This window comes from Mus musculus, chromosome 4, assembly GCF_000001635.26.
Source record: "Mus musculus strain C57BL/6J chromosome 4, GRCm38.p6 C57BL/6J".
Lineage (NCBI taxonomy): Eukaryota > Metazoa > Chordata > Mammalia > Rodentia > Muridae > Mus > Mus musculus.
Genome location: NC_000070.6, coordinates 45,988,737 through 46,003,121, shown reverse-complemented (window position 1 = coordinate 46,003,121; position 14,385 = coordinate 45,988,737). Strand labels below are relative to the sequence as shown.

At 42.6% G+C, this 14,385-nt stretch overlaps 1 protein-coding gene and 1 long non-coding RNA gene across 9 annotated transcripts in view; one reads left to right on the top strand and one right to left on the bottom strand.

Moving 5' to 3' along the window:
- Tdrd7 (tudor domain containing 7) overlaps positions 1 to 14,385 on the bottom strand; it is a 69,740-nt gene that overhangs the window by 31,645 nt on the left and 23,710 nt on the right. For 6 of the 8 annotated variants that reach the window (XM_006537518.1, NM_001290475.1, XM_030253050.1 and 3 more), the window contains exons 3-6: positions 13,903 to 14,044; positions 12,892 to 13,072; positions 10,852 to 10,925; positions 8,598 to 8,815 (exon numbers count right to left, since the gene is read on the bottom strand). In XM_006537518.1, coding sequence (XP_006537581.1) covers positions 8,598 to 8,815; positions 10,852 to 10,925; positions 12,892 to 13,072; positions 13,903 to 14,044 — 615 coding nt within the window. Of the gene's footprint in view, positions 1 to 3,765; positions 4,156 to 8,597; positions 8,816 to 10,851; positions 10,926 to 12,891; positions 13,073 to 13,902; positions 14,045 to 14,385 lie in introns of those variants that run through there. The other 2 variants (XM_030253051.1, XM_006537519.1) reach the window with 2 other exon arrangements.
- Positions 4,305 to 10,343, top strand: Gm52728. Its single transcript, XR_003955392.1, has 3 exons — positions 4,305 to 4,531; positions 6,007 to 6,148; positions 10,327 to 10,343. It is a non-coding gene; the product is annotated as a predicted gene, 52728 (long non-coding RNA).

The window sequence follows — 14,385 nt, the reverse complement described above, 5'->3', positions numbered from 1 at the left end:
GCAAGTATTCTATCACTAAGCAACATTTCCAGCCCCTCTCTAGTCTGAGGTCGGGTCTTGCTATGTAGCCTGAGCTGGTCTTTCATTAGCCATCTTCCTGCTTCAGCCTCTGAAGTAAGGATTACATCACGCCTGGCTTTACATCTGCCATTTAAAATGCCAGTCTGTGCTGTGCTTCAGCATACTGGATAAGGCCTCAGAATTTAGGCCAGGCATCCAAGTAGGGCTGGAAAACATATTTCTCAGAAAAATGGAAAAATAAAAACCAGTGCTGTGAGTGGCTCCTGTGTGTATGACTCCAGCTGAAGTAACTTCCTACTGAGACATGGCAGCCTTCCACATCCAGAGCCAGAGGAGGCTGTAGGGCTTACCTTCAAACTTTCTCCACCTTCACCTACTAACCTTTCTCAACCTCTTCTCGGGAACACAGCAGAGAAAAGGCCATAAGCCTTGGGCCACAACTTCATGCACCCTTTAACCCCAAAAGGATTTTGATATCTTTCTAAAGAAGTTACCTGAAAATATAGGGCACTTCAGTGTTTATTTGCCCCACCCACCCCAGTGTCCAGCCGCCACTTCTTCCTGCTTGTTAGTATGATGAGACGTGATGGCCACACTAACTCCCGCAAAGCTCTTCCTCTACACACAGTGCAGTGAGCTCTTTTGAGCAGGAAGCACTGCTTCTGACAGAGTTATGGACAACTTGTCCACTTAGTAGAAGTTGGTCTATGGCAAAAGCACAATCCTATTTTTTTTCTAATCTTTATTCAATAATCTCTGCTTTTCAGACAAGACCTTGTGTAGCCCAGGCTGGCCTCAGACTTATCCATCTGACTGAGGATCTAGAACTCCTAACTCTCCTCCTCAGGTGATGAGACACGGGTGTGCACCTCTATGCGCAGCTACTTCTAGAGTAATCTTAAAGGTCATCCAGAAGTAGTGTGTTTACAAATCTGGCTGCAGCACCTAAGCCAAACTTTGCCTATAAACAGCAAGAATTTCCCCAAAGTCCAAGCAACAGTCACGCAAAGCCCTAAACTAGAAGGTGGCTTCCCTTAGCAGCGCTAGGCTTTTGTTTAAGGCAATCCTTCCTTTCTCCACAACTTCTCTGAACTGTAAACTCCAGTGAAACTGTAGTGGCTTCTTCTATATTTTAGATAAGACTGGATGTGTCAGGGCTATGCCTGTAGACTGCTTCCATATTTCAAAAGGGAGGTTGAACGCCTGCCGGAACTTGTCAGTTCTGCCTGCTGACTAAAATTAAACTCACCTAACGTTAGGAACAGATCCTGGCCTGGCTGCAGTTAATTCAGAAAGCACTCAAAGTTTCAGGCAAGTTTATTCCCTGGTAAGTTTAGTGACATGGAAAACAGGCTTGAAGCAAATATTTCCTTAACTCACCTGTGGAGAATGGTTTAGGGCAGTGGTTCTCACCCTTCCTAATGCTATGACCCTTTAATACACTTCCTCATGCTATGGTGACCCCAACCATAAAAGCATTTTGTTGCTTATTCATAACTGTAATTTTCTACTGTTATGAATCATAATGTAAATACTTGTTTTCTGATGGTGTTAGGTGATCCCTGTGAAAGGGTTGCTCCACCCCCAAAGGGGCAGAGACCTATATGTTGAGGACTACCGGCTTAAGGGTTTCTTAGTTCAAAAGGGAAATATACATGGAAGGCATAATTTAGACCTAAAAAATTAAAACAAATATAATTTTTAGCTCATTTGTTTTAAATTTTCCTATGAATGGAAACTCACTTTTCCCAAAACTCTCCCATGGATGCTGGCTCCCACAAACCATGACATCTCTAGTTCTTTCTCTCCTGCTACACTCCAGGTCTCCTCAAAGCTAAGGAACCATGCTCAAATTATTGGGTGTCTGACTTCTGCTCTTTTCTGTGCTCTGGCCCATCTCACAGGGTTTAGGATTTATGCATGGGCTCTTGTCTCAGTTCCAAACACAGAAACAAGGCTCTTATATTTCCTGCACATGACGGCCAGAAAGCCACTTCTGCCAGATCTCCCAGGAGAGGACTTTTATGACTTCTAGTTCCTCTAGCCCACCTGACTCTATGCACACAGTGGGAAAGGATCAGCACCCCTCCCCTGCCACTGCCCATGCAGTGTGGGCAGACTCAGCATTCTAACTATGCTCCCATCATCTTTTTGTTTTGTAGCTTAGATCTGGATATCCGCTCTTCAAATCATCAGTCTAGTGGCAGACCCAGTCATGGCCTAACCTGCACCTCCTCCAGGAGAGACCAGTAATGTACGCCATTAGCACTGTATACCACGGACATAACCCACCTTCTACAGTGACCATCAGCAGATTCTATGTCAAACACGTCTTAAGTTTGCTATGCTCACAAATTTCCTCTAATTAGCTTGATTTGGATTGACTCTGCCTCATTTGGAATCTCACACCTCACCAGGTTTCTGTAAGCTTCCAGGAGACACATCAGATTTGGTAGGTACAGGTCCAAAGAAAAAAACATCAACTTCTTTGGACAGCTCTGTGTTCATACATGTAAGGATTCATCTTTTGCACCATTTTCTCCTTAGCCAGGAGAGGTCTTCTCTTGTTCTAGTTTTGCCTGTGAACTTGGGCTCTGACAGCTCACCTGCCAAGAGCACAGCAGAGGCCTCTGAAGTTATGTTTACTGTTTCTATGGAATTAGAATTTTCTTTAGGGTTCTAGAAGAATCCAGTAACATCCAATTAAATTGAGGCTTCCCAAACTATCTATAGGAGCATAGCTCTATTTCCATGGAGTAGCAATTTTATGTTAAGGTTTTAAATAATGTTTTAAATCTTATTTTACATGGCTATCATTCAGTTGAAATTCAAAATGGTATAATAAATGTCTTTATTCACCTACAGATCTACATCCTAGCCCTCCAAACATTTAGCAATGGTTATGGGCAGTTATGGGCTCAAAATGAATCAACACTAACAGAAAGAAACCTATGTTAAAAACTTAACCTTTGACCTTAGCAGTGGAGGAAAGACTTCCAGATACTGCCCCTCAGCAATGACACTGTCTATCGCTGTTTCTAGCCAGTATGCTATGCTCACACTGGTCGGTCGGCTCCTTAACAGACAGCCACTCCGTGCTAAAGGTGAGACTGGCTGGAAGTCAGAACTGGGAGAGATGAAGACAGATCCACAGTTAGACAGCCAGCCTGGTATAATTTGTGGCACATCATGTTGTGGAATGACAGATGTACTGTGTTCATGGAAAGACAAAGAAGCTAAAGCAGCACAGTGCAGCCACACACCGTCCACCTCACACATCTCTGCAGCAGCGCTCCACACTAATGGCCACAACCAAGGTGCTCAAAGGAGCACCTTTGCAGTGGGTTCTGTTTAAGAAGCATGGTTTGTGACACATCCACAGTGACTTAAAAGATGAAGCAAGAAGTTCTCTGTTACTGTAACCTCTGGCCACTCACAAGTCATCTACCCAGAGAACCTTTCTCCATGGCTCTGAAGGTAGCTGTAGGTGCAGAGCCTCCTTCACTACCAACTCACCTGCTGGTCTACCTGATGCCTTCCTTCTCCCTGATGCTGTCTCTAGATACACGCTGACACCACCTCAACAAGGATAAACTTCATATCTTTGCCCAAACTGAAGCCACTTGCTCACACATTTGGAAGATAATGTTGTCTTCCAGTTACATCTATAGAACTTCCTGGGATACTTCTGGCTGAGAGCTGGGGCTTGCACTGTGCACTAGGCTTCCCCCTTGTCCTTATTACCTGTAGCAGGGGTGAGGAAAGGAGAGATATCTTCCCAGGTGGCACCTATGCACATATTAGAGCTGTAGTCCCTGCAGGTCACTGCTTCTTTGCCTAGAACCTTCTCTTAGTAGCATCTCCTGCTTCCATTGAAGTAACTTCCTCTGGAGGACTCACTAGGCACCCCAACTTGAGCAAAGACTTTGTCTGCTGTAAAGCTGAGCTGTGGTTTCTGATGTTCTGCTAGCAGCTGCTTTATGTATCTTATCTCATTTAATTCTCCCAACAACTCTATGACATGTGCAGGATTAGTTATCTGATAGAGTAGATTAAGGCTCTAAAAGAGTGGTATGTAGGCTGGAAGTTACACAGCTAATAAATGACACCCCTAAAGGCACTGCGGAGGCCTCAGCGATTAAGTTTACTGTCTCTATGGAGTTAGAATTTTCTCTAAAATTCTGTAAGAAAGCAGTATCCAATCAAATCAAGAGATTTTACAAAGCATCTGTATGGGCTGTTTCCATGGAGTAGCAGTTTTATTTTGAGGCTTCAAATCAAATTCCAACTCAATTGTGATCTAAGCTGCCCGGCATCCACCAGGTTGTGGGTAGCTCACACAGATGGCATACGATCTCTCACCTCCTCTTGATTCTGCCATGTACCAGCCCGTCTGTCATTACTCAGCTGTCTGCTGAGACTTGATGTTGTAGCAATGTGCTCACCAGGCTTTCCTCTGATGATGAGAAGCTGGGGACCAGGGTGCTGTATATTCACGAGGGAACTGCTGGTACCTCTGCCTTTTCAGATGGGCTCTAAGATGTTGTGCATATTGTAGGAATGGGTCTGGATACTGCAACACCAACTTAAAACTCAGTGATTTCTATGGGTTACAAAATGATACCCAACAGAAACGCGTGTAACAACAAATCATCTTTGTGGAAACTATTAATTAATGTCATCAGGCATTTCCAAATACTCAGAGCATCTTACATACAGCAATATTATATTGCTATTTATAATGTACCACTTTCTATAACAAAGGCCTGCTGTGCCACAAACATGGAATACTTCTCTGGTGGTTCCATAGCTGTCTTTCAGCAGATCTTGTGGCTGTGAGTAGAAACTCTCCTCAGCTAAGAGCATCTAACCTGGCTCAAAAGCTTAGGCTCTCTGCTCTCCAAACAGCTTTGGGCAGGACCCTGAGACAGACATGCTGACTGACACATGAATGAAGACGCTGTTCTCTCCACCCAGGTCTCACAGCAGGCTTCAGCCCAATCCACTACTCAACAGTCCCTGCTGCAAGATTTGCAAGCCAGTCAGAGGCCAGGATCGTGGCAACCTCAGAGCAGGGACACAGCACGCCCACCTAGTGATGACTCTTTATGAAACTAGCTTCCTTCTGAGCCCTTCACTCCTGACACTTCCTAAACATGAAATGTCTCTTGTCCCCGACTTGGGCATGAGCTGCTCCTCTGGTCTCTATCATGCAGTGTTAGCTTCTCATTTAACAGCCACTCACTGCCCCAAAGGTGCCCTGTTTATGTCCCACCTGCAAGGCCCTCAGCACAGTTGGAGGCCTAGCAGCAGTTGTTCAAATGACGATTTTCTCTACCCAAGGGCAAGACCATGTCTGTCTTGTTTTCTGTTCTATCCTTAGCACCTAGGTCAGTGGCTGGCACACAATTTTTTTATTTTTTTTTAATGTATATGAGTACACTGTCACTATCTTCAGACACACCAGAGGGGATCAGATCCCATTATAGATGGTTGTGAGCTACCATGTAGTTGCTGGGAATTTAACTCAGGACCTCTGGAAGAGCTGTCAGTGCTCTTAACCACTGAGACATCTCTCCAGCCCTGTCACACAAGTATTTTTTAACTCCCAGTCAAGTCCGACTATTAAAGAGGGCATCCTTCCTATCACAGCCAGAAACAGTTACTGCCCTTCTACTAGACCCTAGCAGGGACTCTCCATAGGTAAGACAAGGTTCCCCACCATTTCTATTTCTCTTACAGCTGCCTAAAACTATGAATTTAGCCATCATTGTGACTGACAGTCTCCCCAGCTTTCTAGCACACCTTCTGCTGCCTGAGTGATCCAAAAGGTTAAATGTCATGCACCCTAGTGTCAGAGTTATACCTGTAATCCTAGCACTCAAGGAGCTGAGGCAGAAAGACTACTGTGAGCTCAAGGCTAACCTGGGCTACAAAATGATGGCAATATCCTAACTACAAATAAAACCTCACAATGTCATCTAGCATTTTGTGACATGGCTTACTGCACACCATTGATCTGAAGCTCCATCAAGGTAAAACTTCACAGCTGCTATTTGATCCCTGAAGCTGAAGCTGCCCTTCTGACAGGCAAGGGGAAAGCTCTACAAGTACATGTCTTTGGATGGTAGGACTACAGGATATTTGAATTTTTATGACTTGATTTTTAATTGCTTTCATATAGAATATACAGTTGGAGAATTTTTTTTAAATAAATAGAATGCCCTTAGATTTCTTCTTCTGTTGTAATAGGCCACAAAACAAGGGCCCATTTCTAATACCACACTCTCTGTGACACCTTTCCCTCTGCCTGATGCTGGCTGTGCTAACACAGCCCCAGGCATGCTATCAGTGTTCTGCTCTTCATGGAGGTGAGAACATGGGGAAGAAGGACAATAACCATGGCACAGCTGTTTAAAGCCAGTGAGAAATGACCAAGGAAAAACTCAAACTATTAAGAATACTCAGAAGTCAGAAAATAGTTATGGGAACTATCAACAGACACCCAAATGACTGGCAGTCTGTGGTATCCTAGGCACCCTGCCTCCCATCAGCACCTCTCACTAGCAGTCCTAATCAGTCTAGATGGTCCTACCCAAAGCCCAGAGGGACACTGGTAAGGAGTGACTTCTGTGGTTCTGCCTCATGCTCAGCATTCCTGACTAGGCATCAACAATCACAAGTTGTAGATGGAGTGAAGTGCTAGAAGTGTAACAAAAAAGGTGGTTGCTTCAGTACCTAAAATTTAAGAGAAAACCATCCATTTTAGGTAATATTGTAATATCAACAGAATAGCTAACTCTTGCCAATAAAGTACTCTGGGACTCTATAGTCATCCAGAGCAGCAAAGATGAAAATTCCTCTAGAAGTAATAAATTGAGCTACACAAATGCTAGTAATTATCATGAAGTATATACAAAGCAACAAAAACACAACACACTGCTTATTCTTTAAACTTAGGTGCTAAAGAATTTCTTATCCAAACCTAGCAGCCTGTTATCTTTGTATCATGACCATAAAAAGCTCCAGGGCCATTAAAACTTTAAAGTTCAAAATTGTCAATGGAATTTTAAAATCAAGGGATGGTATACATCTAATATGAGCTGAAACTCAGGCCAACAAACTCCTAACAAGCTCCTTAGAAGTAAGGTGGCAGAGGGAATATCAACATACTGTATCCGGGAGGGAATCTTCCCCAAATAAAGGGAAACAGAATTCCCACCTTAGGAACAAGGTTTTACACTTTAAACACTACAGACAACTTTTTCCAGAACATTTGTTATTCCGCACTTACAGGGGAACAGAGAAGTGTCTCCAGAGTTTGACAGTTCTTGTTTGCCTACTTCATAGAGAGTATTCTAACCCTGGCCACACTGCCCTAACCCCCCCCCTTTTTTTTTCATAGCTCTTTACCTTACTAGACTTCAGTTCCTACGCTTTCAGTGCTCAGAGCAGTGATGAGCAGGAGCAGTGTCATGTGAATGGATGTGTGGTGCCTGGAACTGAGCATGAGACTCAGAGGGAACTCTAGCCTATGGGGAAATAGTGCCAAAACACATGCTTGTCTTAGGCCAGGAGCCCGGAAGATGAGACTGCCTGTCCTTTTGCCCAATAGGTATAGAAACCGAAATGTATGATAAAGAACGCCCTCTTTCATAACACACGGACTCCAAGAAACTGATTCTACAAATGCAGAAGCACCAAGCAGGTGTTAATGCTGTCATTTAGGACAACTACAGGTTTTTTTTTTATTTTGGTTTTTTGAGACAGGGTTTCTCTGTGTAGCCCTGGCTGTCCTGGAACTCACTTTATAGACCAGGCTGGCCTTGAACTCAGAAATCTGCCTGCCTCTGCTTCCCAAGTACTGGGATTAAAGGCGTGGGCCACCACACCCAGCTAACTACATTTTAAAAATAGATTCTATACTGATAATTAAGAAACATCTAGAAAGTACTTGGGTGTAAGAATCCAACTGTCTCTACCTCTGGCTGGAATAAAACTTCTAACAAACTATTCTGATCCACCATCTGATAATCATGAACTCTGAGCAGAGGCGGCTACAAAGAACTTTCGATCTAAAGCTTCTATCATGAGGACAACCTGCACAGATCTCAAATATGACTATATGATTACAGTATCAGCTCTAGAACAAATCAAGTTCCATGTAAAAACAATTACAATTAGCACAAATGAAATAAATTTGTTCCAACTGAAAAGCCTTTAAAAATGCTCAAGGATAAGCATATACAAACTAGGACTAATACAAACTGTGACCAATAAACTAAAATGGCACAACAGCCAATGTTTATTGGCAGAAGTTCAATCAACACAAAATGGTACACAGTACATATTACCAAATATTAAATGCATCTTAAAACTCAGACAAAATAGGTAACAGCACTCCAAGCTCGTCATTTGTTTGTAGGAGTAAGAAGCCACGTGTGTTAATCTCAGAGACAGTTAGTCAGAAGCTCATGGCAGCATTATGAGCAGCATTCTGCTCTGCGACTACTAACTTGGGACCTGCAAGCTGGGCAGGGAGGGGGCATAGAGGGGAAGAAGAAGGAAACACGTACCGTGCAAATGTGAGGCCAGTGTTCAAACTGCTGTAAAACTCCTTGGTTAAGGTCTTCTTTATAAAACTCTTTGTAAAAATGTGGAAGCTTAGATATCCAAATGCCATTGTTATGCTTGTCTAATATTTCCTTTATGCGGTTTTGAACCTCATCCATCTTATTAGTGTAAGAGGCAGGAGGCGTGATATTTGGTTTCTCAACAGTCTGATTTAAATTATCTTTAAATTAAAAGAATGATAGAATTAATAGATTATTCCATTACCTAGCATTTGTGTCTCTGACTCTGCTATGCTGTGGGCTCTGGGATCCTGAACTTAGAAACCTGTGGACTAAGCTGAGCGGCTCTGAGGACTGCCTCATCTACTATCCCTGAGTTCTAGCAGCAAAGCCAAGACACCTTCAATGAGAGGACTTATCCCTTCATTTTGCAGGGATACTTTATAGTTTACTTTGAACATTATGACAATCGTTCTGAGTAAAAAGTAATGTTTTATTTTTAATGGCAACTAAGGGAGACAATATTTTAGATAATATATGTGTAGTGCTCAACTGAAGCTATAATCTACGAGGCACAAAAAGTAGGAAGAGTGCTTTAATAAAAGATAAAAAGATGTCCAGGTTTTCTGACTATGATGAACTTTCTCTTTAACTAAGAAAAACAATTTAACAATCCACAGGAGCCTGAAATCTACAAAAAAATGATTCTAGCTAGTTTATGGACATCAACCACAGGTCTGGCTTCTACTTCTTCAACATTTATCTTTCATAAAGTTTTAGCTGGCTTCTTTCACTCCTGTTTATTTTTTTATTTAAACTCAGAATGCCTGAGTTTACATACTAATCAAGAGAAACCTGTGTGTTACTGTGACCATTGTGGTATTTTAACTATGGAAATAATGTCAAACCTACATAGAATTCTATCGGGATATATATCAACATATCAAAATCTAACACCTACATGAAAAATTTATTTACAATTTAATCAGATACCTTTTCTGCTAAGTAAAGTCATTTTTATTTTCTTCTTCATTAACTAATAAGAGATAGATAGCCTAGTCTGGGGATACTGATCTCTAAGGATACCAGGTACCAAAAAGAGCTTTCCTTGAGGATCCTTAGTGATTACTCCTCTCTTCTCACTAGAAGACACAATGATGTGCCTCTGCCACCCTTAGACTGGCACAGAGAGGAGAAGGGTCCAGGATACCCATAACTGTTTCCTATTAAGGAAATAACATATTCTATTTTAAACTCCTAAAGAGGCATACAACTTCACTGAGTAGTCATGATCTAGAAAATTCATATGTAAAAATAGTTCTTATATACAAAAATCATACTATTCACTTTCATTATCAATACTGTAAGAATACTCCTATGTAAAAGGAATCTATACTCAATAAGAGACATAATGCAAGCAACAAATCCTGCCCAGTTATTTCACAGAGCAGAGCCAGCCCTCCGGAAAGCTGTTCTTGGTGAGAGTACTCAGTGGAGTCACATGCTGCTTGCAAAGGCAAGTCCAGGAGTGGTGCACTTCTAACCAGCAGTTTCCTTGGCTTCATTTGCTAGCCTATTGTTTCCTAATGGCCCTTTTCATTTCATAACCAATAATTACTTACACCCAGCTGTCACCTCACCATTTAAAATAATTTTAATCTTTATTTTTTTCATTTTATGTGAATGGATGTTTTGACTGCATGTATGTCTGTGCACCTCCACATATATGCAGTGCCTGCAGAAGTAAGAAGAGGGTGTCAGATATTCTGGGACAGGAACCACATTGGCTTTGGGAATCAAACCTGGATCCTTTGGAAGAGCAGCCACTACTCTGAACTTGTGAGTTATTTCTCCAGGCCCCACACCTCACAGTTCACAGTGCCAACTTTTACTAGTACAGCAACTCGAGAATCTCTTATGAATTTAAGCCCCACATTTAGACCTTGAAAGAGAGCAGGTAGTTTCCTTAAAGTGAGGCCTCTGCATGTCAAATCTTGAGGGTTCACTCTCTAATTAGGGAGTGGGTGACACGTGGCCATGGAGCAGAATGGGTCTGGTGTGATGGAGGCCTCAATGCACACTGACGTTATCACTGGAAGCATTATTTTCTCTAAAGATCACTTCAATCCATGAGTCTGCAGTTAGAAATGGAGTGAGGGAGATAAATCTCATGCAGGAGAAGTGAGAGCGCATGTCAAAAGCCACCATTAGATTGCTCTGTTGGGGCCCGAGACTCATGCACATCTGGAGAACATACCATTGACTTCCGTAGGGCAGGCCCTTGAGATGTGTGTCTGGAAAGACGCTGGCAAGGATGACTTTGGACTGAACCTAAGGTGTGAAAACAGCAAGTTTTAAACACTGCTTTTCATTTAAAGTCCCCATGTCACTGACCAACAAAATAACTTAAGAAAATATCCCAAAATATGAAAACACATTTGGCATCATATTTCATATTTACTCAGAGGTATGTTAAAAGCTAAATTCAAAGTAGGTTTTTGAAAGTCTTTTAGAACCTGGAGTAAGAGTTTCAACTAATCATCTTTAAAGGGATAAATAAATAAAAGCACATGAAGAATAAACACTTAAAATACGGACTATTATGGAACATAACCACATGCACAAGACTAGCTGCAGCACAGAGTGGGACATGCTGCAGTCACAGCCTTTAACCCAGGCGCTGGAGAACAGGAGCAGACCGTACAAACATTAGCTTTAGCTTGGCTGTAGTGGAACTGAAGTTTCAAAGTCAGCAGACAGGCTGCTCGAATAACCACACGGAGAAAAGAGACATAGGCCCCTGCCTACCTCACATCCTTTCCAACATAATTTACTATCAACTGTTGGACTCACATAGAAAGATGTTTCCAGATATAAGTATGAATAAACCACACCCACACACATGCATGCACACATACACCCACACACATCCATATACATAGGCGTGCACCCCACACCCAACATGCATCCACATGCTCCTCCATATGCACCCCACATCAACTCCCCACATTCTTACTCCTCTGTCTGTCTGTCTGTCTCGCTCACTCTGTGTGTGTGTGTGTATATTTTTCCTTCAGTAGTGTCCCAGGCTCTTGAGTAATGTTTAGTACTAGCATGGGAGAGTGAGTGTTATAAGACTTGCTGAATGAACCATGATCAAAGGAAACAGTGACTGTATTTTTGTCATTGTGGGAAGCAGTCACAATTTTGAGCAGCACAAAAGATTTAAAAACTAAACTGTTTCAAATGAAGCATATTTCCTAATGGTATTTTAATTCTAAAAGAAGCAATCAGGCTGTCAACTACTAATAATGGATTTAGCACATGCCAATGCTCTGCACTAAGCTATATACGTTCTCAACAGAAAATGCCAAAGCACACCTTTCTGCCAAGCTATTTTTAAATTAATTTTTCCTAACTATTTAGCATCTGGATGGAAAGCTTCTGAGGAAAAACTCATCTTTACCGCCAAGCAGACACAGCTTAAAGGAATATGACATCACAAATTTACAGAAAGGCACAGCTTTCAACTTGGAAGGGAGATGGACACTGATTTATCTCTATCAGGGCTCAGCACGTATTTCCTGTCAGGAGGCCAACAGGACAGACTTCAGGCTCTGCACAACCACTCAACTCTGCCACTGCAGTAAAAAACAACACAGGCCATACATGAACAGAGTGTGGCCATGCTCCTATAAAACTGTATTTACAAAAGCAGGCAGTGAGTTTCTGAATTGTAGCTTGCTGACCTCTAGGTGACTTCTTAGAAGCATAACATTTAGAAATAGAAAGAATCCGTTTGATCAGCTTCCTGCATGCTTTCACTGGACAAGTGTGGAATCGTCCGCACAACATAAAACAATGAGCTTAAGTTGGCTGCGCAGGCATGGTCACACCCAAGCAGGGGCTAGGAGTGCCAGTGCACCAAGATCAAATGCTACTGCCTGACTGTGGCAATTACCAGAGCAAAGGTGAATGAACATACAGCTAAATGAGATTGTACCTGAAACTTACTAACTGTAAGAACAATTTTGTAGAAAAATTTGAATATACAAAATAGCATCTTAGAAGAACTTATTAGAGTGTGTACAGCTGACTGGACAAGGAGAGATGGCAACAGCAGGAGGAAACAGTACGGGGGTCACTCAGGGGATGCCACCAGGCAGTAAGAGGATTAACAGCTATGCGTGTGATGCAGGTAACATGAAGAAAATGCTTCTCCTATGAACACACACTTCTAACAGTGGTTACCCAGCTCTCCACACTGCTCCTTTAAGCCAGATGGTGCCCGGGGTACCTGCTATTGGCAGACATGCTCGCGTGCCTCTGCACTGGAGTGTCTGGGTACGGCGGCATGTCCACGTCAGCCTTAACTCCCAAGGCGCTTCCTCTGTCTCTTAACAGCGCTGAATTAGGTTTCCTGCTGATGGAATAATCTGAGGCAAATCCTGGTTGTCTGAGAGTTGCCTTTGGCTTTCCTATAAATTAGGCAGATACAACATAATCAGCTGGCTTCCTCAGACTGTAGTTTCATTATGTTGCTCCAGATGTTTCTGCTGGTCATACTTCCCAGAACAATCAAAAGAACACAAGGAGGAGTGAGTAGGGGACACTAGAGACTGGGGAGTTCTGTGGATGGGTCTTGCCTGCCTCATTAGCCAGTGCTTGCTTCCGCTCACTACTGTGTGAGCACTTCCCAAGCCACCACCAGTTGGTGTGAAGCCAGCAGGACCCTCTTGCTTTCTCAGTGCACACATTCTGCCTGCACCCAAGTCGCCCATCATCATTCACAGTGATGGCTGCCTTGGCTAAAATGCTTCTGCCATGAATCACCTAACACTGCATATCACTGCCACACCACTGCTTGAGAATCTCGTTTTAGAATTTACTATAACTTCCTAGAGATAGGCATTCAGGAAATACAGCTGTTTATCGTGTTGTCAGGCCATGTAATTCATATTTCTCTGAAAAATAAATGTCTTAACCAAAAGACATAATCTGCTAAGTACAAAAGCCTACCACAGGTTCTTGGTTCATCCGACATTCTGGATGAGGATTCTTGACAAATAACCTAAAATGGTAAGACTGTACCTAGTTGTCACCACAGTCACCATCAGTTGCATTATTCTGCACTGTCACCACTGGATTTTGTAAGTCACATTCATCTTCATCATTTCAATGGAAATCCCAGTTGCAGGAATATTCTCCTGACATGTGGATATCAGTAAGTACTCAATGAACAGTTTATCAGGAACATGGGCAATAATTCTATAAGTCCTTATGATAATCTACTCAGGAAAAGACTTACCTTCTAGAAAGAACGGCATGGCTTTCTTCACTCTCATCTGACAATTAATTTGTCGCCCTATTTTCCTTTTAGAGGTCCTCTGACGAGCCACAAGCTGAGCGATCCTTGCAGTTTCTGTGCAGGCTACTGCATAGCAGACGATCTGTGAGCAGCAGAGTGAGAGCAGGACATTCGGAGAGCCAGTTTGTAAGGGCTGGGTCCCAGTGAGCCAACGTACCCCAGAGCCCGGGGTACACAACTCCCAGTGCCTTTCTCCCAAATTTCCAGAACCAAAATTATATTTAACACAGAAGGAATCATGCGTGGTCCAGTACTCTTTCTTCAAGTTGAGAGTTTCATTTATTTTTTAAACAGATACTTATTAATCATTTACAGTAAAGTAAGTACTGGGGAACAAGCAACCGAGCCAAAGGCATCCTGTGCTCTGCACACACCAGCTCAGAGGCGCATGCACGTGTATCAGCTCAAGTGCGTGAGTGGTAC